This window comes from Diorhabda carinulata, chromosome 2, assembly GCF_026250575.1.
Source record: "Diorhabda carinulata isolate Delta chromosome 2, icDioCari1.1, whole genome shotgun sequence".
In the NCBI taxonomy this organism is placed as follows: Eukaryota; Metazoa; Arthropoda; class Insecta; order Coleoptera; family Chrysomelidae; genus Diorhabda; species Diorhabda carinulata.
Genome location: NC_079461.1, coordinates 2,134,191 through 2,158,417, shown reverse-complemented (window position 1 = coordinate 2,158,417; position 24,227 = coordinate 2,134,191). Strand labels below are relative to the sequence as shown.

The following is a 24,227-nucleotide window of genomic DNA, read 5'->3' as shown; positions in this document are numbered from 1 at the left end:
GTTATTTCACTTTGTGTCTTTACGCAGGTTTCACTTATACAAACATAAGAAAAAATGTACCTTCATTAGTAATGGAAGCATTAAATATACAACTCTATTAATCGAATTTATTCTGGATACTTATTTTTATGAAAATAAATGCGCTATTATATAGAAAAAAAAACTGGTAAAATTGGATATAATATGAATAAAACTTTGGTATATAACTAAATGACTGACACAGTTACGATACTTATAAATAATAAAATAATTATCACCCAATAAGCACAAGTTTTATCTTTTCTATTAACTACTTCGACATGTCTGGTTTCTTGTGTTAATCTTGAATCTGTTCTATCGATTTGGTCTCCAAGATCATCCAATATCTCTACAAATAAACAGCTTTTATGATGAGTTAACAGACACATGATAGATTGCCACTTTGTAATTGTTTCCTAATAGTTGACAACGAATTAAACCAAGAGGAAATAATAGCAGTATTTTAAGGTTCATTTATGGTTAAAAAAGTCCAAGTTTGAAGTCTTTACTTTTGGCAATAATAAATTGATACTGATACTGTACTGTATCTTCTGTTTAATCAATTAAGCAAGTAAATAATTAAACTTGATTTCAATAATTCGACTACCATACTCGACAAATGTCAAACTATTAAGAACCTAGTATCCGTCATTAGAGTCACATCAATATAAAATAAAAATAAGTAATTTGATACGTTAATGGAACTTAGACACTTGGAATCACTTAACTATGACGTTGGTTTCCATTAGGAGCGGCCAGTGTACAACTTGGCTAACAAATCTTAACGAATACAATAATAACTAGGTAGGTGAATTTATGCTTCTTTACAGTCACATTAATATAAGACAAAAATTAGGTAAAATAAGGGACATTTTGTATCACTTAACTATTTGATTAACATATATTACTAAACATCGAACAATATATAACTAAAAAATAGATTCTTATATTCTATTAGTAACAATTATACTTACCATTATGATAGTCTACTTCTTTAGAAATGGTAGTAGCTATATTTTTTTGGCGAGATATTATTTTTGATAAATTCTCTAGTCCTTCATTTTGTTCTATATAAAAAAAGGAATCAAAATTACACTTGGTTAATATAAAACATACTTATCACCCCCACAGATTGTTAAATATATGATGAAATTTTGAAAAAACATTAAGTTCTGGTTCTATTTTCTAGCTATGATTGCTACCTCGGGATTCAATTTAAACCGAATACATACTAAATGAAAAAAGTATTATTTCAATGTATTTGATCACTTGGAATTTTCATATAAAGTGAAAATAATCCTTATACAGGATAATAGTTCTAGGTTATTCTAGAATTTTTAAACAAGAATGAAGATTAAAGCATTTTTAAAATGAGTCAATAGCTAACTCAATAATGTCGGTCATTTCAATCAACTCAAAGTTAAAAAATAACTTTCTGAAAGCTTAAAAGACAATCAGAATCATATAAAGAGTGAATTTAAAGAAATCAATTGATAGAATAACTAAAAGATGCGAAATTATATATCAATAAAAAAATTCAAAAAATATCTATCATATAAATAAGTATTTTTATATCTCTTTTTTAAATTTGTATTTGTTTAGCTTTACATCAAAACAAATGAATTAGATTCTCATATTTTACTTGTTGCTTAAAAATTTTGAAATATCATTAAAATTTACCTCCCACAATTCGTTTTTGAGTTTCTCTAATATCAGTTACTGAATAACTTGTACTTGGTCCAATATCTAAATTAGCTGTTCCACTCCCAATCAGAGCTCTTCTATCTGCTTCAAAAGTATTTACTACTTGTTCATCAAATAGTTTTTGCATCTGAATTCCTTTAGAGTGCAGTAACTCGATCTGTCTTGTTCTCCTTTCGTATTCTGCAGGAGTTCTAATGCTTTATATAAGGAATAATGTATTTATTTAATAACTAATTTGTTAATATTCAAAGGATACATATTGTCTGTATTACTCATGGCTTCAAGCTTTTGATTTAGTTGGCCAACTTCATTGTTATATTGTTTTAAACGCAATCTTATATTTGCTGATAGTTGTGAATATTTATCAGTAATTCTTGGGTACGATTGTCTTAGAGTGAGCTGTTCCATTATATCTCTATATAACTTTTCACAGCACTCATGTTCAAGCAACCTGTAATGTTAACATTAACAAGTTAAATTTTTATTATAATCACAACTCTTACCATGGATCTTCGTCAAGAAATCCAAGGGCCATTTTATTTATTATAAAAGTAAACAATATATACAGAAATATATCAGATAAGTATTAAGATATATAACGTAGGAAGTTCAAATCATCGTCTTCGACTTAACTTCGCTTTGTATTATCTGATATGTTTTATGGGTATGAACACAGATCATAAAATTACTAATAAAAAAAAGGATTAAAAATAATTGAACTTAAATTTGATCTATGACTTAAATCCAATTTTTATATTGTCATATGTCATATTCCAGAGGTGAGTTCCTCAAATCCTAACGACAGATAAATCAGATCATGATTGGGCTAAGCCGATCATTATTTACGCACTATAGGGTGAAAATAAAAGGTTATATCATATGACTACGACTCGTTCACTTCGTTCAATTTTTGATTTTCGGTGAACGGGTGATATTCAGATAATGATCGGGGTTAAATTATTCTGGTGATGGATGCATTCAACTAAGCACTCACGACAATTATGCTCACAATCTTTTCTGTTCCACTTAGTCTAGACCGTTATAATCGTGAACACAAAAGATAATTTAAGGCGCCATGAACGGTTAGTGGAATTCACCCGAGATGCGTTATGTCAAAAATGTCAATTTTCGGTTTTATGGAATAAGTTTAAACAAGACTATGTTAGCTTGTGTTTAGATACTGTTTACAGTTATTTTTCATGTGTTTGATTTTGAATGATTCAGTGAAGAAATATTTATTAAGATATGCGTAGAAGTAGGAGTCCTCGAAGGCATTCCGAACAGATGGACGTAGAAACTTTTAGTATCAGTTCTTTGAGTGATATTAGTGTTGGAGAGCTAATTCAGCATAGAGACGAATATAAGAGTTACAATCGTGGAATTGAAAAACGTGGTAGAAGGCGAAGAGAACATCATGTTTCAGATAAAAGAGCTCGATCGGAATATTTACAAAATGAGGAAAATGTGCAGCACTTTCCAAATAATTTAGATATGCTTTCCGACCCCTCTATTTTCGAATATAAACAGACATCATGTTATAGGCCGCCAACTCCTGGACCAAGTAATAATGGTAGAATTGATAAGAGAAAATCACTTGATGGTGGAAAAAGGAAGTTTGAGGATAGAGAATATAAGAGATCCACATCTGACAGGCATGGAGATAGGAGATCGTTCGATAGAATTGAGTATACTGATAGACGACATAATGATGAACCGTTAGATGGCAATAGCAGTAAAGGTGAAAGGAGAGACACAGTTAGTAAGCCATTAAATGATGAAGGAAGTAGTAAATCTGATGATAGAATTGATAGATTGGAGAGAATGATAGAATTATTAGTACACAGTAAATCTCTAGCAACAAATATAGATTCTTCACAAAAAAATAAAGATATTGTTGAGGCAGGTGGTAAAAATACAAAAATTAGTACATCATTGTGGCTGAATGAAATAAATGAATATTGTTTGGATAGAAACTATGACGATACTGCTTGTATTAATTATTTACAAACTAAAATGTCTGGTTTAATGAAGGCTTGGTTCAAAACTTTAAATGTTTTTGAGTATACTTGGCCTGAGTTAAAAATGTTGATTACAAAAACATTTCCTGATACCTTTGATTTTGCTAGTGCATTGCGTTTATTAGTAGATAGAATTAAACGGCCAGATGAGACTATTACAGAATATTATTTTGCTAAAATGTATTTAATAGAATATTGTAAAATATCTGGTATGAATGCTGTATCATGTTTGATTGACGGATTGAATGATCCATACCTCCAAAATCAAGCGAAAGAATATAATTTCTTGACCCCAGAAACATTGTATTCTCAATTTTTGGTTAAAATACCAAATTATGGTTTAAGCGCTGAGCTTCCAGAACCAGAATCATTAGAGGAAGAATATGAAGAAAGAAACTTGAGTTATTCCACTACAACTCGTGACAATCCGAAATCTGAAGATATGAACAACAAAAAGTGTTATACATGTGGCAAGATTGGTCACATAGCAGAAGTTTGTCGTCATGCACCACTATGTTACAAATGTAGAAAGAGAGGTCATATTGCTGTTAAGTGTCCTAACAAATATGTGGAACTGAAAAGACTGACTTGAAATTCTTTGCTTTAACAGTTATTTCCAAAGATTCGGATGTTCTGTACTTTAATCTTTAAGTTTAATATAAATATCGCTTGTTAGAAGATGTCTAGTATCACTAAAAATTCACCGAATAATCCAGATACTAGGTTAAAATGTTCATTTTTTTGTCTCTGAATCATTGTTATTACTTATAATGTTTTTAAGATGATTTTGTTATCTACATTGCTTTTCTTTTTCTTTTTTTAATAAGTTTGGAATCTATAATTTATTTTTCTGGCTTGTAGATTGAACAGTATTGCTATAATTTTGAAGAAATTTTCTTCATTAGGAAAACCTTCACTTTATTTTAGGTCTGATGATTTTTCTGTGTAGAGTTCTGGCTTTTATTTATTTTTTTTTATTTCGAAAATTTTTAATTTGGAGATCCCAATGCAATGGTAGTTCTCTAATTTCTTTTGATATAATTTCCATTTGTTTTGCCTTCTTTTCTTTTACTGACCTTGTATATATAATTATTTTATGTATGTACATCACATTAATAAATATTTTTACACTAGCCATTCATGAAAAAAAAAACATATTCCTTGGATAGATAAGTTTTCTAATAATTTTATAATTATGGTTAACCTGAAATAATTCAATCCTCATATATACATATACATATATATAAGCGTTTTCGTTGAGGAGTTGTGGCAAAATTAAACACCAAAGTGTACTAACTCCAATATATTCCGAGCTTTCGAATCTGGGAATCAATTAGTTCAGAATTTTGGCGTGATAAATTTTATAATAATAACATTAGATTCATCAACCTGATAGAAATATTAAAAGATATTACAAAATTTACCGCACCGCAATTCTTGATTCCCAGACGTTGAATACATAAGTATCTGAAAGCTCGGAAATATATACAGGTTGGTGTTTAATTTGCCACGGTCCCACTACGTAAACGCTCATAATCTAGTTGGCATAGACTTAATTTCAATTCATATGAAATAAACATATATACCCGATTTTTTCTTTTGTTTTTTGTAAAATGTGATTCAGATATGTGTCCTAAATGTAGAATTAGCTTGAAATATCATCATCAAAATTATCCAGGAATGTAAAAAGTTTTGAAAGGTTATCTTGTGAAAATTATAACAATTTGTATTAAAAATTACAACTGGAAGCATATATTTTATTTCAGGTTCACCTTGTATATATTAAGTTGATTTTTTTATTCACCAATATAGTGTGGTAAAATGTGAAATAGCTACTGTTTTAAAAACTAATAAATGTTGAGTATAATGTGAATTTTAACAAGATATAACCAGGTAGTGAGAACATTTGTGAGTGAAGAAGTGAAATAACTCTTTTTTAATAAATAAAATCGATAATAAAAACTTTAAAAGAATATACAGCTTTTGGTGAACTTATTGGTTGAAGATAGTGATTAGTGCATTTTGAGAAACAACTTTTAACATTAAGCGGAGAAAGTGGAAATATAGTGAAACTTTGTTTTCTAGATTTTGGTTGTTTTTTGTTGTTTGTGAAACAAAAATAAGGTGATTGGAATATACATTTTTAAAAATCCACACAAAGAAAACATTGTCACTACGTAATGAAGTAGAGTTTAGTATCAGGCCTGAAAATGTTGAAGAAATAGTGTGGTAATCTAAGATGTGTAACTCAAAAGATAAAATTTCTTATGTCACGAAAGATGATAGTCAACCAAAAATTTTCAAGAACACACTGCCCGAAAGAATGTAACTATTGACGTGCTTGTTTCCTACTGAAAATCCACCAAGAAAAGAATGCGGAGTAATTTCATACCATGGGAATACTTAATTAGTAAAAGTAACTCAGAATTATTTAATATCTAAACAATATATACAGATTTAGTTCTTGTAACAACCCTCAAGACAACTAAAAGATATATGGTTGAAAAAAATGGAAGATAAAGATACATTAGAGCATAGTTCAAAGGAATTGGTACTATATGAACCATCAATAATGATCCCAAACTATCCAAAGCATCACATTTGACAATAGAAGATTGTTTTAACCCATATTTTCAAATGAATGCTACAGGAGACTTTAATTATTTGGTATCCGAGTATTTTCTTCCAGTATCTACATTCCTCATTGTTTTCTGTACCATTTAGACCAAACAAATATTAATCGGGGAAGGAAATAGATTACAATATGTTCATTCACTCATCAATACACAAAACTGTACATATCAGTTGGAATCTTTTTAATGTTGAATTTGAGCACTAATTTTATTTTATGAAAATGGAATATGCGTTTATGTAAAATTATGAAAACACCTACAGCAATGAAAATTGGTGATATTAACTGATTTAACAAAAAATAACCTGTTGATATTTTTTTATTGGATCCTGTTTCTAACATCAATTATGTACTTCATTAGGGAATTACCAAATTTAAAAATCTAAAAGGGGCTGTAGTAGATTTTTTTTCTCATAGAATGAACAAATTTCTTCCCTGTATATAATTAAAAAATGTATTTGAAAAAAGTTAGAGGAGTAACCTATGGGGTAGGTGGAAAAGTTATATAATGAGTATATATATAAAAAAGACCTTTTGTATTATTTTGAAGGAATTAAATATTGCTCAGAAGCTAAAAACAAAATTTGGAGCTAACTTTATGACATGAAGGTGATATAATTAAAAAATCAATTATCAAAATTAAAGAGTTCTTTTACTTATATTGGTATATCCAATTCCTATACTAGTTAATAAAACTTTTGAAGATGAACCATTTTTACTATACTCTTCATCTTCTACGAAAGGTTCTAATTTGAAGGTAACACCAAGAAAATCTCTCAAATGTCTTAAAAACCATATTGAATAATCTGATAGAGGACCTGTGACTAATTTTGAAACATCTTTATCACCTAAAGCCATACATAAAATTGCCAGTGATTGAGATGTCGAGTCCACTACTCCACCAAGATATATTTCGTATAATAGCCTTTGAGCAGCAGCAATTCCTAGATCTTCTGGTATAGAAGGTTCCTCACCATTTGCTACAACATTTGACACCTAAAAAAATACTGAGAGTGAGGGCTTAGCTTACTTTTGACGTTTCAATAAAACTATATATATATATATCTAATAAAATTTCAAGTTAGTTCCTATACCTATCATCTTTACTCTTTCTATTATTTTCAACGTTATACTTTTTTTGGCTGACTTCTACTCTTATGTTCTACAATTCAGTTGTATTTCAAATATTTTTAATGCCTCCCAAAACTACTATTTATTTAAAATAACAACCTGTGATTACTAATATTTCAAAAAGCTGGTTAACGTTGAGAAAAATTTAGATATTGATTTATAATATAAATGTCATATTAGTGTTTGATACAAGACGGTTTGAATCCAAAAAGTATCGTTACCATTTTTTACTAATTAATGAATCATATTGTTTGGGCAGTAGTTTTGACTTTTCAGCAACTCTATAGCTTTACCTAGAAAATGAAAAGATTTCTCCCAAAGGACGATATTTTTCTTAAGATTTTATATCCCACTTCCCAAGGTATTAAAACCAACCCTTGAAGGTGCCAAGTCTTTAGTTGAAGTAGGCAGGACATTTGCAGCTTCCTATAAAATATTTTGATTCCTGCTCCCAAAGGAGGCTATTTTTTAAGGATTTTTATATCCTACTTCCCATAGTATTAACACTACCCCTTTCAAAGTACAAAATCTTTTGTGAAATATGCAGGAAATTCCCAGCTTCCTAGAAGATAAATATATTCCTCCCAAAGGAGCCTATTTTTTGGGTTTTTCATATTCCACTTCCCCTTTGAGGTACCTAGGTCTTTGGATGGACATTCCCACAGTAGATGTTCTGTGTCTCTATGGCTTGCTAGCAGAATCTGCAGTTGTTCTCTGTCTTGCCCATCGTCTTAAAATAGTATTTGACGGGGCAGTGAACTGTCAGAAGACCGACCACCAGTTGAATGTAGTTTAAGGAGAAGTTCCTCATATTTCTTAACTGATATGGTTACGAAACTATTAGATTGTCTTAGTCTTGGTATGTTTTTCAAGTAAAATTCCATCAGATTACAAATATCACATATAAATTTTGCTCTAATAATATAATAATGCCAAATTTTACCTGTTCTGCTGAATAAAATGTCCCTTCATTAGTTTCAGCCAATAAGTGAATTCCAAATCCTGGACTATTTCCAGCTTGTTTCCCATTGCATTGATCCACACTAATGTAAACATCAGGAATAAAATTCAACAGTACTCCCTTAGCCTTTTCTACTATTCTATTTGCCATAGCCGGAGATACTTTTAAAGCATAAGCTGTTCCTCTAATTCTTTTCACCATTCCACTTTTATATAACTGTACCGGTCTTGTCTGTTTCCTTACTGGACATCTGAATATCACTTCACCTCCTCCTAATGGTCTCATACCTCTTTTACAAATTTTTAATTCCAAATCATCATCGTCTAATACAAATTTTTTTAATGTTTGAAGTAAAGACGTTTTTATTAGATCAACCGAGGGGTCAATATTATTGGAAGTTACCCCTTTTAATTTGACATTTAATGGCTGTTTACAAAATATGCCAAACATAACTAGAGCTTCCAAATAGTACCCTACAATGCAAATACAAAGTTTCTGTTTGATTATATAAAATATTAACAGTTTACAAACCTATGCCTCTTTCTGTACAACAATCATGTTCAATAGCACCACCATACAATAGACCTGGTTGAAAATATAATGATGTTCCTGTTTCATTTAATTCAATTATTGTACCATTTGTTACTTTATCTAATAGTCTTATTAAATTGACTTCGAATTCTTTTAAACCTGGTTCTTCATCTTGGATCCGTATATCAGTTATTTGAACAGGCCTACCACTTAAGACTGAAAGAATTAATCTTTGCCTCAAGTAATTGCTTCCTTTGTATATTAATGTATTACCCCTTTTCGCTGGCATTCTTGCAATTATATCAAATTTATTTTTTAGTATATACGTGAAAAAAACCAATTATTCTGGTATTTACAGTCAACATTCACTTTTACTAAATACGAAATTATAGGTTAATGTAGGGTTATGAAAAATAACTTTTTAGATGATTTAGATCAGAGATCCAAATCAATAATCACGATCCACATTGCTGACGTACGATGTTGAATGGTGTAAATGACCACAAAATATTTGGAAATTTTGAAATAATATGTCAAATTTTTAACCTATTATTTTTAATTAGTTTTTTATCAAAATAGACGTATAATCAATGAATCATTACGAAAAAATATAAAAAGATCTAAGAAGTAAAAAGTTGCAATCTTGATTACGATCCTATGATCACATCAAGTTTAAACGTAGAATCACAGGACCGAATTGATCTTAGTCCGTGTCAATAATCTTTGGTCAGTCTGACATTAAACGCTGTGCAAAGTAGATGACACGCTTGCTTGTTTGAATCCAACTTTCCAACTTTATCTTCGTTTCCTCAATTCAAAAAAGAGTTTGCAATAGAGTTAGAAACTTTACTAGTGTCGTGAAATATCCAGAATAAACCACAAGATATGTTCTGTGGCATAAACGTACAAAATTAATATCAACGTGAACAGTGACACTCATAAAAACATGTGTTCACGCGGCGATTATGACAAATGGATTGACGAAATCAGCGATCAAGAGGTTGTGATCGTGTACCTAATACTAGATAAGTTTAAGAAAATAGGATTCTTAAAATAAAACAAATATATGTTGAGTAAATTTATTATTCTTACAAATATAAATATTGAGACCATAAAAATGATTCACATAATTTATTTTAATACATGAATTAATTAACATCACATAACACATCAGTAGACCAATTACAAATTCCTCCAATGGGATCGAAGCTCAAATTTCTCGGACACGTATATTCCCATCCGATCATTTTTCCGTTTTCCATTTTAGAACATGATATGAACTTCTTGCAGGAAGCAGGGTGGGGGAAGTTTCCTTGGTCTAAACATTCTATTAACCCGTTACCGTGTAACAAAACTTTGGTTTGAGCTGGTAATTGATCCATTAAGACACTGGGATATAAACTGTCGCTTTCAAGATTCGAACGATGAATGTTGCCGAATAAATCTGTTTGGTATGGACTTGTATTAGCTATTGTATGCTTTATAGCTGGACGAACTAAAATTAAATATTTTTCTTGCTCCATTAATGGAAATTTTTTAAACCCCTTGGTACTTACTTCTCGAGGTATGGTACACTTTAGGTCGAGTGGTTGTCGAGGAATGGTGAGTTGGCGTGACGGTACTTCTTCTAGGCTGAGCGGTAGTACTCATAACGTCATTGAATAAGAGGTAATCGGGTCTCGTAGCATCGATTGAATTATACTGGATTGGCGGGAGTACTAGAGATATATTTTGCGTGTTTGTACGAATCGAATTTTTAACTTCTATCGGTTTATCAGTAGGATCCAAACCATCTGATGTTTTTTGGTCTGAATTTGCTACTAAACCGAAAAGTTTCGTTGTTGTTGTTGTAGGTCTTGTCGGTCGACGTATAAAAGGTCTTCGTACGAAACCGGAAGAAACATTCGTATTGGGTTTGGTCGTGGTAGAAGTTTCTGGAAAAATCATATTATCTCAAAACAAATTTCGTAGAACAAAGCCAAATATATGTTAAAACAGATAACAGAAAACTAAATCATAAAATTAATTTTTAAATTAAAATGAGAAGGTTGGATGCAGTGCTGCCACTACACGATGCGTCCAACGTTTGCGCCCAACATTCACCTTCTAACGTACAGCTGAACAAAGGAAGGGAGACTGGGGCAGTGCTGCCACTACATAGTCTGGGAGAATCACAAAATTCTAATCCCTTCTAGAACTTCCTAGTGACGATTCACCAAAAATAAGTAAAATTTGGACAATAATTTTAAAAAGATAAAACAAATTACAGTTGTTTAGATTAAGAAAAAACAATTTAAAACTAATTATTAGTTGAGAATTAAAGCAGTAGTTCAAATGAACCTTAAATTCTTTCAGATGTAGAACCTAACCTTTTTAAGTTTCCGTTTTCATTTCAAGTCCTTCAAAAATCTGTTTTCATTTCCCATTAATAATATGGTAGATCAAATGTACCCCCAATGATTAGAGCGCTCTGAACTTTGTTTGGATGAATAAATATATTTTAATCTCAAGCTTTCGAACATATAAACTACTCAAGTTACTTTTCCAAACTTTTAATAACAATAATAGAGAAAATTACAAGTTTTACGATCACAAAATCAGGAGCTTATGGGGAAAATGCCCCTTCCAGAACTTCCCTTCTCCATCCAGAAGAAAATTTAGACAAAAACTCACAAATCCCATAGATTTTAGTTTAACTGTTTTTCCCTATCACCCTGTATAAGCAAATGCGAAGTTACAACGAAAATATGTATAAATCTAAATATTCCACTCAAGTTGGGTGTCAAACGATGTTTGTTACTACTAAATTATTAACAAAAACTGGTTATTCATACAAAACACGTGACATCCACGCGTTAGAGTGTGTGGTTGGTTGGTTCCTTTGACGCAGCTCAATGTGTCTACAGCGTAATGTATTAAATTCAGCTGGGATAAAATTTCTTGAAAAAAAAACCCGCTGTCTCCTGGACGATTACGACATTGGTACGTTCGTGCATGTTGAGATCCTCTACCCTCTAATTTCCGTAAAATACACGTCAAATATTTGAAATATATAAATTCTACATCAAAATATCAGTGTATACATATTTAAAATTATTATTCCTATTCCTACGCCGCCACTGGTTATATCATTATAATGTGATTATAGTATTAACGCCCCTCTAATCACGTGATAAATTTCTAACCTAATTTTATTTTTATCTAAAAAACATATACGTGATTGCTAACGTCCCGGTTTATAAGAATTATCAAACCATAACCATAACATTAATTTTAAACCTCTATCCCACCATATCTGTACCACAAAATTTCTTACCAGGATTTTTTTTTATCTCACCTTGACTTTCTAATGATTTAATAGTAGTTGTTCTCGTCTTGTTTATTCTACGAGACGGGCCAGTCGGTTTTGAGAATCTTGACGGAGGTTGTGAAGGAATGTTTGTAGTCGTTGCTGGAGTCGAATTGGAATTCGTATTTTGAGATCTCTTCGGAAATGTGGTTCTTCTTCTTAAGAAGGTTCTAAATGGTACCTGAAATTTTTAGTTTTGTTTATATGATTAGTTTTATGAGTGAAATATATGTAAATATTCTGTTAAATAGCTATTTTTTAAACTACATTGTTAAAAAGTGAATTATTAGTGGTTTAGTGGATTAGCACAAATTGAAAAACGGTCGGTTTATTTACAAGGTGAGTTACGATGGATTAATTCATTTCCTTGAAATTAATAGACTTATAGCGTAAAAAAAGTAATTTAGATAACACATTTAGGTTAGTTTATTCTTGTATAATATTTAATGCGAATAAATGTTTATGTCTTGTGGAGTTTCATTTCCCAAACTTTGTCATCTATAATCTTTCACCTGTTTAGCAGAAATTATAAAGTATTTGATCGAAATTTAATACAAGAATCTTTAGTTATTATTTGGAAGTGGGGTCCGCCATATTTTTGATAATAAAAAATGGAAAAATTGATATTTCCAATGGTTTTCTTTAATTTTGATCGTTTTTTGTCGCATTTAAGACAAAAGTGGCACCTAAGTTTGAAAACCCATATTTTAAGACTTTTGTTTGTACAATAAAAAAATCCAAAAACTATAAATCCCTCGATATGTAGTTTATTTAATAATTTTTCTAACGAATTTATCATGTTTTTTTGAAAAATACTTACAAAACGAACTATTTAAAAAAAAACAAATGATAATCATATTTTATACAATTTTTACAAATAATTAGAAATCTTTTAAGTTAGGTTAGGATTCTCTTTCTTCTTTTTTTTTTTGAAACGTTGCGTAAGTTTCAAAATTATTCAATTAGAGTATAAAATTTTGCTTTTTGTTAATAAAAGTAGTAATATATTTTTTTTGTCAACCATTAAAGTGTTGAAAGCTTAGTTCTTAAACTTAGATCTCATTTTAAACACGTAAAACAGATAAACAAAATGAGGAAAAAATATTGCAAATATTGATTTTTTATGACCAAAAATAGAGTGGACTTCCAAACATTCAAGAATTTTTTTTCTCTGAAATCTGTATTCAAATTTATTCATTTCGATATTCTGTATATTTTGGCACACTCAGTTATTTGGAAGATGTTTTTTAGTATATTTTTTTGTTTGTTACGTCATAGCTTTTCTGTCATTCACTCTTCTAGTCTTTAATATTTGTTATGCTATCTTATTATCATGGGAAAGTCTTTCAGAAGTCGCAGATTTTCTATATTTCCTAACTAAAGTATCATTGCACAGTTCATTGACGGATAACTTTATTTTATATAATTTAATATTACAGTTTAATGATTAATTACCGTATTTGACCACAATAATTAGATTCCTAACAAATAAGGTTATTATATTCGTAACCGCGGACAAGCATTTCTATTTTTCTAATAGCATTAAGCAGTTTCTCAACGACCACATCTCTTCGGTTACCCGAACTAATTAGTAAAATTAGGTTTATCGGTGGTTATATAAATATCAATAGAATATTATGTAGGTATTTACATTAATTTTGGCAGTTCTTTTTTCTATTAATTAATCAATTTAATACGAAAACTTAATCGAAAACAATTGATTAATTTTAACAATTCTTCTGCATATTTCACTTTCGTTTTCAAGGTTATTGTAATATCACTTTTCCTGACTCACCTTTCTACCACATTTAATGATTACCTACTCATCCATATTTGTAAGAATCGCGATTCAAAAACGAAATTTCGATAATTATTGAACAACAAAACAGGTTTTTGTATGAAGTGTTGATAAAAATAAAGTTAATTAATTGCGTTTCATTGAGTGAAATAACTTTCTCATGATTTATTCTTATCGTGTAAAAGTGATTTCCAATAGAGTGAGAAATAATATACCTACAGTGTTTTTTTCAAGTTTATATAATGAAAACCGTTATATTATGATTAATTTTAAAAATCTTAATTTGCAAACAGCTGGAATGAATTTTTAATCATGCAGAACACCAGAAATAATTGGTTTGGTAATTTGCTGAAAGCGTTTGTTCTTTACAAATTTGTAAATATAAATTAAATATATATCTGGCTTTATTGAACAGAAATTAACAATTTTTGTCGTTTGAGAAAATCATATTATTTCCTATCCATGAACACCGAACAAAAATCAAGGCAATGAAATGATTAATATCTAAAGCGTAATGATGATACAAGTTTTGTAGCTGTTTATATGATGAAGAAAACATAAATAAACTTACCTTCAAAATTAAGAGTTTTCTTTTAAACACATATCGAGTATTAGAAACTTTGAAAATTTTATATTTATAATGGGAAATGTTTTTCACACTTTATTTATATAGGTTAGAAACCACTTTACCGTTTCAATGCGTTATGGATAACCTATTATAACCTCGAATTGGTCAAAACAGTTTTTTAGTAATATTTAAGTGTTATAATTGTATACACATTTCAAATTTTATTCTAACCTTTGTTGTTACAATTGAAGATCTAGAAGTGCAAACTGACGGGTGGTAATTTTATATGTTTGTTGGACGTTATCAAATTGTTTACAAATTTGTTAATCGTTGCTACAAACTCTGTATCATTAAATCACTATTTTGAGCAAGAATGTGGAAATAATGGCCAATTAACCTTTAAGGCCATGTGAGAGGTAAGTTCAAATATGAGAAATGTTTAATAGATATCCAGTCTAATCTTATTTCTTTTACTTGATGTAAAAAAAGTTTCATTACACCTTTATCGATGCGAAATATTTTAATCAATTATGTTATAATATATTTCAAAGTAATGCCCCTCTATTGATTCCAAAAAATAAGGTATTAATAAAGTAAATTGATTTGCTTTCATTGGAAAAAGAAGTATTTGTTAATAATACACAATTTAACAATTTAGGGATGTTCCAATATATTTAGGTCTCAAATTCGTACATATACATTTATTAAACTTAAAAGAAACTATTTTGATGTTATTATAAACCAACAATGCATTGTTCAACTTTTTCTATATCTTCATACTATTCTCAAAGTCTAGTAACGTAAATAAAATTTGCTCTCGTACATTTGTTTTTTTGTGTTAATACAAGGTAAGAACTATCCTCATATCCTTAAAATTATAATAGATATAAGAAATCAAACTTTTACTTTTATTATCACTTTAATCAAATATTAGGATTTAAATTAATATCCCTGTCTACAAATCTAACATTTAGTTGAAAATTACAAAGTCAAAACGAAGTGGCTAATGCTACTTTGTCGTGTGCGTAAATATTTATTTTTACTGTTAGAATATGTAATCATAGCATATTTTTTGTGCAGAAAATACATGAAAATGCATGTATGTAAGTTAATGTAAATAATTTTTTACTTAATTTGGAAATTTTAGATAAGTAATAGTAGTTTTAATATTCAATATAGATTACTTAGTACACACATTAAATGAACTCTTAGGCACATATTAAGCAAGAATTTTTATGTATGCAAATGATGACAGCTGTCAGAGGAAGTTAAAATGAAGGGCATCAAAAAACGACGTTTTTAATTGAAGATTAAGTGTACTTATTGTGTTTATTTTTTCATTAGAAAAATATAAAGTGTGTCATGGTAAAAATTGTATTGATCGATAGTTTGTTTTCGTGTTAAATTTAAAACATCATAATCACTGAAAGTTTAGGATTGGTAGTTTTCGGACTAATAGGGGTGGTTAGTTGGATATGTTTCAAATTAAACAATCAAAACTAACAATAAAGTGTACAGTGCTCAATATATTACAAGGTGCTTAGTATTTACACCGATTATCAAACATACATCATTTTTATAACAACAACAAGAACATTTTGTATATACACACAGCATAAATTAAATCTAAATTTAAATTAATTAAAATTATAATAAAGTGTATTAATTATATTGTCTATTTATCCTTATTAAAGGTAACGGGGGTGGTAGATGTTTGGCAGTTTCTACTTTAATGGGAACTATTTTAAACATGTTAAATTGCGATTTAGTTGATACTTCTACTACTTTCGCTTTCATCACGATATCGTCATCTTGTTTCAATATCTTTATCGGAATTATTTTCGGTTTTTCAAGTATTTTTTTATTTGTTCTGTAACCTTCATCTGGTTGTAGCACTCTTATGTTTACAAATTTCGAATTTTCCGTTTCTAGCAATTCTTCATTGATAGAATTTTTATTCGTGAAAATATTTGGTTTTTCAGTTTGGAATAATCCTTCTAAAGCTATCGTCGACGATTCAGTTAGGTGTACAGATCTTGGTGTTATGATATTTATATGAGAAAGTCCTCCGAATATCTCGGCCTTACCATTGCTTTCATGTTTACTATAATCTATTTTACTTCCTGTTAAATCTAATTTCCTTTCTTCTCTTTGTGATACAGGTGAGTTAATATCGACTGAAATATTTGTTAAGTTTATTTTTTCCAGATTCTTACTTGGAACTTCCTCTATTTTTGCGATTTGTATGATCATATCTACAGAAGATTTTATAGGCGACTCTGTGGTATGAGTATAATTCGATTCGTTATTATCCAACAATTTACCATCTTTATCGACTACTTTTATAACTGTTACTCTATTTATAGCGCCTATTTTGTCTAAAATAGACGATTCTTCATCGGTGACATGTTCCACGTGGTGATTTTTAACTTTATCTTCTTTAGTTTTCACATTTACAATTCTATTAACTTCAATAAGTCGTTCAACTTTGTTTGTCATTGATTCATTAGTTTTTTCACTTTCGATTTTCTCATCTTTTTCCGCAAATACATGAATAAGACTCGTAGATTCGGGCAGAGGTGATGTGTTGTAAGTAATATCAGTATCAATGTAAGTAGATGTTTCTTCTGGTACTATAGTTGTAGATGGTATTGATTCATCGGTTGTTACAGTGGAAGGAGTAGTTGAATGAGTGAAAATATTGAAATTTGCTTTTCGATTATTGAACAAATTTTTGTTTCTAGTTCTTACAGCATCAGTATCGATATCTTTTAATTCTTGTGGAACAGCTGTGGAAGAACTGGGTTCCAAGTAATAAGGTTTGTTAGATGGTCTAAGTGTAGTACTACTGACATTGGGTGAATATTTACGTTTCGGCGACTTTTCTTTTTTGTTATCAACTGTGTCTTCTTTCTCGTCCGATTTAGAACTTTCTTCTTTTTTAGGTTTTATATATCTACTATAATTTCTACTATTATTGACATTATTTTCTTCATCTTTCTCCTCCGGATTAAAAAGATTAGAATTGGGTTTTCTGTTATTGAACAAATTTCTGTTTCTAATTTTTACCAAATTGATATCTTTTGATTGTGATTCTTCTGTAACCGTTTTAGGAAAACTTGACCTTAAGTAAGGTTTATTTGACGGTCTAATCGTAGTACTACTTATATAAGGTGAATATTTACGATTAGAGACTTTTTCTTCAATATCGTCACTTATTTTATCTACTTCTTTAATTGATTTGGTAGTTTCTTCTCTTAGAGGCTTCCTATATGTAACAATATTTTCTTCAGTACTAAATTGTTGGTTGTCAAATGAATTTTCATTTCTAGTGTCAACATTTATTAAAGTTTCAGTTGTTTGTGGTACATTTGTAACGGTTGTGGGTGTTTCGTTTAATGATGTTATGGTATGAGGTGAATATTCCGTTGTCGATATTTCTTCTACATCTAATTCGGTAGCTTTTTCTTCTATAAGCTTGTCATCTTTATGTAGTGGTTTCATGGAGATACCATCAGCGTTAATATCTTTTAAAACACCAGTTACTTCTATGCTTTCATCTTCTTTTTCATTACTCTCTTCTGATTTTTCTCTATCGGGTTCATTATCTACTGTAACATCTTCAATATCATCAATATCTTGTTGTGTTATATTGTTGTTCAATAACTGTTTCTTAACGGAACTGCCGTATATATTATCTTCAATAATTTCGTCGTTATTTTCTTCAGATCTTGTAATCTGTTTCGGTCTTTTATATTTGTATAAATTTTTATTTATTGATAAAGGTGGGTTATTTTCTAGCGACTTTATATCTTCGTTTCTACTACTCGGTCTAAATTTATTTAATCTTTTATTAATTTTAGTGGATAATATCGCGTCTTTTTCTTTTTCACTGGTAGATGTACTTATCGTAGTCGATTGTAATTTATTTCTATAGTTGATTCTTGGTTTGAAGCTACTAGTTTCAGTATTTTCATTTATACTAAGGTTTTTCAGTTTAGAAGGTATAAATTTGGGTCTAGTTTCAATTGGTCGTAGAATATTCGATTTGTATTCCGCAGTAGATTGTTGTAGAGCTTCTGTAGTGACAAGAGGAGTGTCAGTTGTCGTGTCTGTTGCGATTGCGGTATCAGTTGTTTGATCCAAACTTTCAGTTGTAACTTCCGCTTCCTCTAATTTAATAGTAGTTGTTTCAACATCTACAGTCATCGTGGCTGGAATTTCCGTATGTACAATATCGACATTTTCCATTTTTGTTGTTGTGTCACTAATATTTTCTTCAGTGGTAGTGTCTTCGGTAATTGAATATTCAGTATCAGATGTTTCAAATTCTGTACTTATTAAATTACGAGTTAAAGTAGTTGCAATGGTATTTTCGTCAGATTCAATGGTTGTTGTTGGTTGTTGAGAAGTTGTTTTAGTACTTATTAGATTATGAGTTGAAGTAGTTGTAACTGTATTTTCATCCGGTTCAATTGTTGTTGATGGTCGTTGTGATGCAGCTTTAGTAGTACGCCTTGGTACAAAACTGTACTTTTGAGATGAAGCGTATGATTCGGTACTAGTTGTGATGTCGAATTTTGGTCTGTAGGTTCTATTAGGACCTCTATTTTTTTGCGAATATTTAGGGGACGTAGTTTCCGGTTCTATAATTAATGGAGTGAACCGTCTGATGTTTTCTCTTGGACGGAATATTCTTTTAGGAACTTTTGATTCTTCTGTTTTATTTTGTAGGTTTAATTTTTCTATGGTTTCCGATTCGTTTGATTTGGGATCTTCGTTAATTTGTTCTGTGGAATTTTTTCTATTAAATGTTGGTCGAAATTTACGGATTATTTTTCTTTTTCTACCAAATACTGGTTCGGAGTTTATATAAGTTATTTTAGAAGATTCGGTTGGTGTGATTTTGCTTATTGTTGTTTCTGTTGAAGATACATCTACGAGTCCTAATTTTTTATCGAAAACGCTACTTTTTCCGAATATCTTATTTTCTAATTTTGGATCGATTCCGAAACTGTTAATGTCACTGTTTTCTCTGATATTAGATTCTGAAAGTTTGATATTTTCGTATTCTTCTGTGATTGCGTCTTCGAAATTATCATCGTCAACTTCGTTATCGTTTAGAGCTACGTCTAATAGTGATTTCGTGGGTTTTACATATACGGTTGTTGTCGTGGAAATAGGTGTCGTTACTTCTTGTGTCCTTGTTCTAAATCTACGAATGATTTTTCTGTTTCGTGATATCGACGGCGAGGAATCCGTGACAGTATTTCTTTCAGTTGTCGGTGAATTTTTATTCAAATCGTTTATATTCACATTGATTCTTCTTCTTTTAAAAGGCGACGTTGATTTTTGCGCATTTTCGGGTAATTGAGTTGTTGTAGTTGGTCTTCTTCTTCGTTGATTAGTCTGCGCATGTAATTCTTTGATATTATCAAAATCTACGGCGGTTAAAGAAGATAAATCTGCTAATTCAGATGGTCTGTAAGTTCTGTGATCTTCTGTATATTTATCTCTAACACCCAATCGTCTTTTCGGTGTTATTTGTTTTATTTCGCTTTCATCTTCTTGATCGGTAGTGTTTACAGTTTTCGGGGAATTAAATCTCGAAGTGCCTCTAGATCTAAAGTTTATACTGGGTTTTTCTTTAACGATTTTATCGATCTTTGAATCAAAGTCGTAACTCACCTTAGTTGTTTGAGTTGCTGGGTGTTTTGTTGGAGCTTCCGTCGGTTTCGAAAAAGGTCTTGGCTCAAATAGTTGCGGCCGTTTTCTTTGGATAGGATTAAATAGGTTTGGCTTTGAAAGTAAGTTTGGCTTTTCGGTTGTTTTGGTTTCATTAATTTCGGTGTAAATGTCGTCTGTTGTAGTTATAAATGTTTTAGTTGTTGTTGTTGTTATTACATTAAGTGTATTTCTTTTGTCTTCACTAGTATCGTCGGATGATTTGTCCAAAGTTGTTGACCTGTTGAAAACAATTAAGATTATGATACGGTTATTGAATTTGATATAACTGATTTTACCCCAATTCTGTTTCCGATGATTCCGGTTCGGTTACTGGGATTTCGTCATTTGAAACGTCAGTACTGCAATTAAAAATAAAATTTTTGATTTCGAATTTCGAAGAGAGATTGTCGGGTCTTAACCTTCCAAGGCCGCAAGAACAAGACAAGTCTAACTCATCACTACTTTCTGGGGCTTTTCAACAAATTTTCTAGTTTTGCTTTGAACGAAATTCAAGTTGAATGTTTTAAATAGTTTTTATCGAAAACTAACCTCAAAAATTGCGTCTCCTCTGTTGATGGCTTCTTCGTAATGACAGTAGTTGTCCCTCGTCGAATTTGTTTGTATCTGAAATTAATATTGGTCATACTAATAATAATTGTTAACAAGAAATTTGATTTTAGTGTTAGCAACTATTTTTTTATCAAAATTTTCGAAATCTCTCCTTACAAGAACAAAGAAGATGTTTTATAAACTGACCAATAGAGTTATCTAAACTTTCACTCATTCAATCGTCTGTTTGAACGAAGTTTGTTCGATTTTTGCACGTTTTTATCAGTTTTTGAGATCGAAATTCGGTCGAAAACACTCATTTTCACTTTCTGGAGCTTCTCAGTCACTTTTTTTCAACAAACAAACCATTTTTACAATCCACGTTTCACGTAACAGGAAACAAAGTTTTGATGAAGTATTTAATAAGCCAGAACGAGTTCCTGCTTGTCACAAAATGTGAGGTTATGAGACATACCAGGTAAATATATGCGTCATAAGTAATTGCTGATAGAAAATCGACTTTAGTTATGATACAACGTTAGTTAGTTCATAATTAGATTCATAATACTCACTTCGATGTAGTGGATAAAGATATTGGCGCTTCTGTAGAAACAGATTCCGTCGTAGTACCTCTTCTGATCTCCGAATAACGAGAAGCGGGAATTTCTTCAGTTGTAGAAGGTCTCTGTCGTCTTATATTCACGTATTGGGGCATATTCGTTTTTTTCGTCGTCGAAGCCAACTCTTCAATCGAATCAGTATCGTCATCATCTTCAATGTCGTCTTCGTCGACAGGTACTTCTCCTAGTATTTTATTCCTGAAAGAAAACAAAGTATTTGTATCGAGTTGATGTTTTAGCAAGTTCAATATAGCTTTTATATAAAGCACAATCTAAAATTATAAAGGAAGGGTCTAAATCATTTGAGGAGCTCGGCTAAAACTTGTGAAGAGACCTTCTACACTGGGGTCTGGATTATACCCAGCAAAGTGAGGGTTTAGCTTTTAAGCAAAGATAAAGCGAACGATAAATAACTGATGGTTCTAAAGATCTGCAGCATATCAGAAGCTTCTAGTTTGACACCAAAATAACAACTTACCTGTCATTTTCAGGAGCTTTCGTCGTGGTACTGATTCTACCTCGTCTTATATTTGTATAAACGGGAAATTTGTCGGTTATTTTTCTAGTTGTTTGACCTGTTGATTTTTCCTCTATTTCTTCATCGTCTTCTGAATCTTCTTCTTCCGTATCACGTAAAACTGCAGGTCTGTAATATTAAAAACAAAGTTTATTTTTGGAAAAACTCAACAAATAATTTTCAAATTTTATGAGCTACCAACACAAATATTGTTTTTCAAAATGTTCTCCATCGAGATCATTGAATTTCCATCGAGGATTCTTCAGGTGTATAACCTAACCTAACCTAATCCATCGATTCGATGTTTCGACTATTCAAAAACGTTTTTGTCTTAACCGATGTATCCGAGTTTGTATTGTCGTGGTGAATGATTCGTTTTCTGCGATTAGTTTCCCTGATTTCTTCCAAAAATTCTGGTACACAAAGACTGGTGTGTACTATTCAGAATTTACCGTTTTACGTTACTCTAATAGAACGTTTCGACGCCTAAATATGCCTCAATCACATGACGCAATATCAGTTTACGTACAGCATCGATATTTTCTGGCACAACAGCCGATTTTGGACGACCTCACGAAATTCGTCCTGTAGCGAAGTGCGACAATTATTAAATTCGGAAAACCAGCGTGACATGGTGGTTTAATCTACGTCGAAAGTCATAGAAAATCTGTATCTGTAAGCTCAAATAGCGATCGTATGACAACACGTTCTGATTGGCTTATGATGACAACGACAGATTTGACACATTCACGTCAGTGTTGCCATATGTCAAAACTTGCGTAGCAATCCTCGATTTCTGAAAGTTTGTTTGTTTTTTAATACCTGGATCTGGAAATTGAAGTATATTGCAGTTTTGCACGTTCAGATTTTCTTGTAGTTGTGTTTTCAACATCTTCTTCGGTTTTCTCGCTTTGGGGTCCTCTACTATTTCGGAAAAATGAGTTTCTGGAATGAGATAACAATTCTTATTAATATAAATTACAAAAATTGAAAGCACTTTCGAATTTTACCTGCTTTTTGGACTAGGTATTGTAGTTGGAGTATTTTTAATCGCTTTGCTAAGCACTCTTTCATATAGGGTTTTAGATAGAGACGATTTCGTAGTTGGTTGTTCTGAATTATTATCAACGTTCGATTTTGCATTCAATTGCTTTTCTAATTCTTCTAGACCACCTAGAAATGCAATAATTAATGTAGTAGGTGCATCGGTGCAGTCTAAATCACTTTTGTGATTCAAACCAATACATACCAGCTTTTTTTATTAGTTCTATCAATTCCTTAATAACTTTTGGATCTTCTTCCGACTCTTTCTTTTTATCTTCATCTTCATCGTCTTCATATTCTTCATCATCCTGTAATATTTACAGAAATAATAAACGATGGTAGTAACTAAGTCAAATATTATCCCAAAAATTTGTTTGTTTGAAGGTTCTTTTTTTTAGTAATACTCATATTAAAAAAAAAAGCTTTTTGGAAAAAATACAATTGACTTTAATGCTATGGTAAAAGTCGCTAGAATCATTTGATGTAAATGACATAGAATAATAAAAAAGAAGACTCGCTGATAAGAAACGGAAGTGTAACTATGACAGTTGATGTTGACACTTCTAGTTTATCTAACCATTACAATCATAGAAAAATTTTTGTGTTTACAATATAAGATATATACAAGTGTTAACAGAAACGTTAGAGAAATTTATATGGAACTTATTTAACCTATTTCATATGCTTAAGAGTGTTTGTGTGTGCTTTAACTTTAAGGTTAGAATACAGAGATGAATTCATGTTTTTATGTTAAATATTTTTCCGTAATAAAAAGCTTCCGTAAAGTAATACGTGTTTGGAACTTAATCCAAAAAAATTGATGACACAAATAACAGTTTAATTGAGGCGAAACAACAATAAATATCGAGTTTGAGCTCACAATCGATAACTAATTGAAGTAGAAGTTTCATCAAGACAATTCATCTTGTCAGAATTCGATAAAAAGTACGAAATTGACTGAATTGGGTTTCGAATTGCTTTCTAATTCATTGTATTCCGAAGATCTGGTCAAGAGGAAGCTCAATGGACAGATATTTTGAGGTTAAAGACAAATGTTCAT

At 30.6% G+C, this 24,227-nt stretch overlaps 5 protein-coding genes and 1 long non-coding RNA gene across 9 annotated transcripts in view; 2 read left to right on the top strand and 4 right to left on the bottom strand.

Moving 5' to 3' along the window:
* Positions 1–93: 93 nt before the first annotated feature.
* LOC130903997 (syntaxin-8) lies at positions 94–2,483 on the bottom strand. Its single transcript, XM_057816479.1, has 5 exons — positions 2,226–2,483; positions 1,979–2,173; positions 1,699–1,913; positions 993–1,085; positions 94–367 (listed from the first exon to the last, which is right to left on the bottom strand). The coding sequence occupies exons 1-5, from the start codon at positions 2,255–2,257 to the stop codon at positions 207–209; spliced, it is 696 nt and encodes a 231-aa protein (XP_057672462.1). The 5' UTR covers positions 2,258–2,483; the 3' UTR covers positions 94–206.
* Positions 2,484–2,812: 329 nt separating this feature from the next.
* LOC130903992 (uncharacterized) lies at positions 2,813–5,488 on the top strand. The gene has a single exon (XM_057816474.1). It carries the CDS (start codon positions 2,968–2,970, stop codon positions 4,330–4,332), a length of 1,365 nt encoding a protein of 454 aa, XP_057672457.1. The 5' UTR covers positions 2,813–2,967; the 3' UTR covers positions 4,333–5,488.
* On the bottom strand, positions 5,470–9,403 carry LOC130903993 (probable RNA 3'-terminal phosphate cyclase-like protein). 2 transcript variants are annotated; one of them, XM_057816476.1, is made up of 4 exons: positions 9,269–9,378; positions 8,996–9,211; positions 8,447–8,937; positions 6,890–7,368 (listed from the first exon to the last, which is right to left on the bottom strand). In XM_057816476.1, exons 1-4 carry the CDS (start codon positions 9,282–9,284, stop codon positions 7,012–7,014), a joined length of 1,080 nt encoding a protein of 359 aa, XP_057672459.1. In that variant the 5' UTR covers positions 9,285–9,378; the 3' UTR covers positions 6,890–7,011. The 2 variants fall into 2 exon arrangements, with proteins under 2 accessions (XP_057672458.1, XP_057672459.1); XM_057816475.1 differs by having other exon boundaries at positions 5,470–7,368; positions 8,996–9,403.
* Positions 9,404–10,062: 659 nt separating this feature from the next.
* On the bottom strand, positions 10,063–15,096 carry LOC130903899 (uncharacterized). Of its 3 annotated transcripts, none has more exons than XM_057816272.1 (4): positions 14,942–15,096; positions 12,333–12,525; positions 10,552–10,929; positions 10,063–10,490 (listed from the first exon to the last, which is right to left on the bottom strand). In XM_057816272.1, exons 3-4 carry the CDS (start codon positions 10,643–10,645, stop codon positions 10,144–10,146), a joined length of 441 nt encoding a protein of 146 aa, XP_057672255.1. In that variant the 5' UTR covers positions 10,646–10,929; positions 12,333–12,525; positions 14,942–15,096; the 3' UTR covers positions 10,063–10,143. The 3 variants fall into 3 exon arrangements, with proteins under 3 accessions (XP_057672255.1, XP_057672254.1, XP_057672253.1); XM_057816271.1 differs by having other exon boundaries at positions 14,714–14,946; XM_057816270.1 differs by lacking the exon at positions 14,942–15,096 and adding an exon at positions 13,165–13,236.
* LOC130903900 (uncharacterized) overlaps positions 14,992–24,227 on the top strand; it is a 23,499-nt gene continuing 14,263 nt past the window's right edge. The window contains exon 1 of the long non-coding RNA XR_009060789.1: positions 14,992–15,126. This is a non-coding gene — a long non-coding RNA (uncharacterized LOC130903900). The remainder of the gene's footprint in view (positions 15,127–24,227) is intronic.
* Positions 16,217–24,227, bottom strand: part of LOC130903897 (mucin-2-like) — a 56,803-nt gene continuing 48,792 nt past the window's right edge. Inside the window, exons 13-20 of the mRNA XM_057816266.1 lie at positions 23,373–23,475; positions 23,134–23,296; positions 22,946–23,068; positions 22,085–22,252; positions 21,559–21,804; positions 20,987–21,061; positions 20,734–20,796; positions 16,217–20,675 (exon numbers count right to left, since the gene is read on the bottom strand). Coding sequence (XP_057672249.1) covers positions 16,373–20,675; positions 20,734–20,796; positions 20,987–21,061; positions 21,559–21,804; positions 22,085–22,252; positions 22,946–23,068; positions 23,134–23,296; positions 23,373–23,475 — 5,244 coding nt within the window. The 3' untranslated portion in view covers positions 16,217–16,372. The remainder of the gene's footprint in view (positions 20,676–20,733; positions 20,797–20,986; positions 21,062–21,558; positions 21,805–22,084; positions 22,253–22,945; positions 23,069–23,133; positions 23,297–23,372; positions 23,476–24,227) is intronic.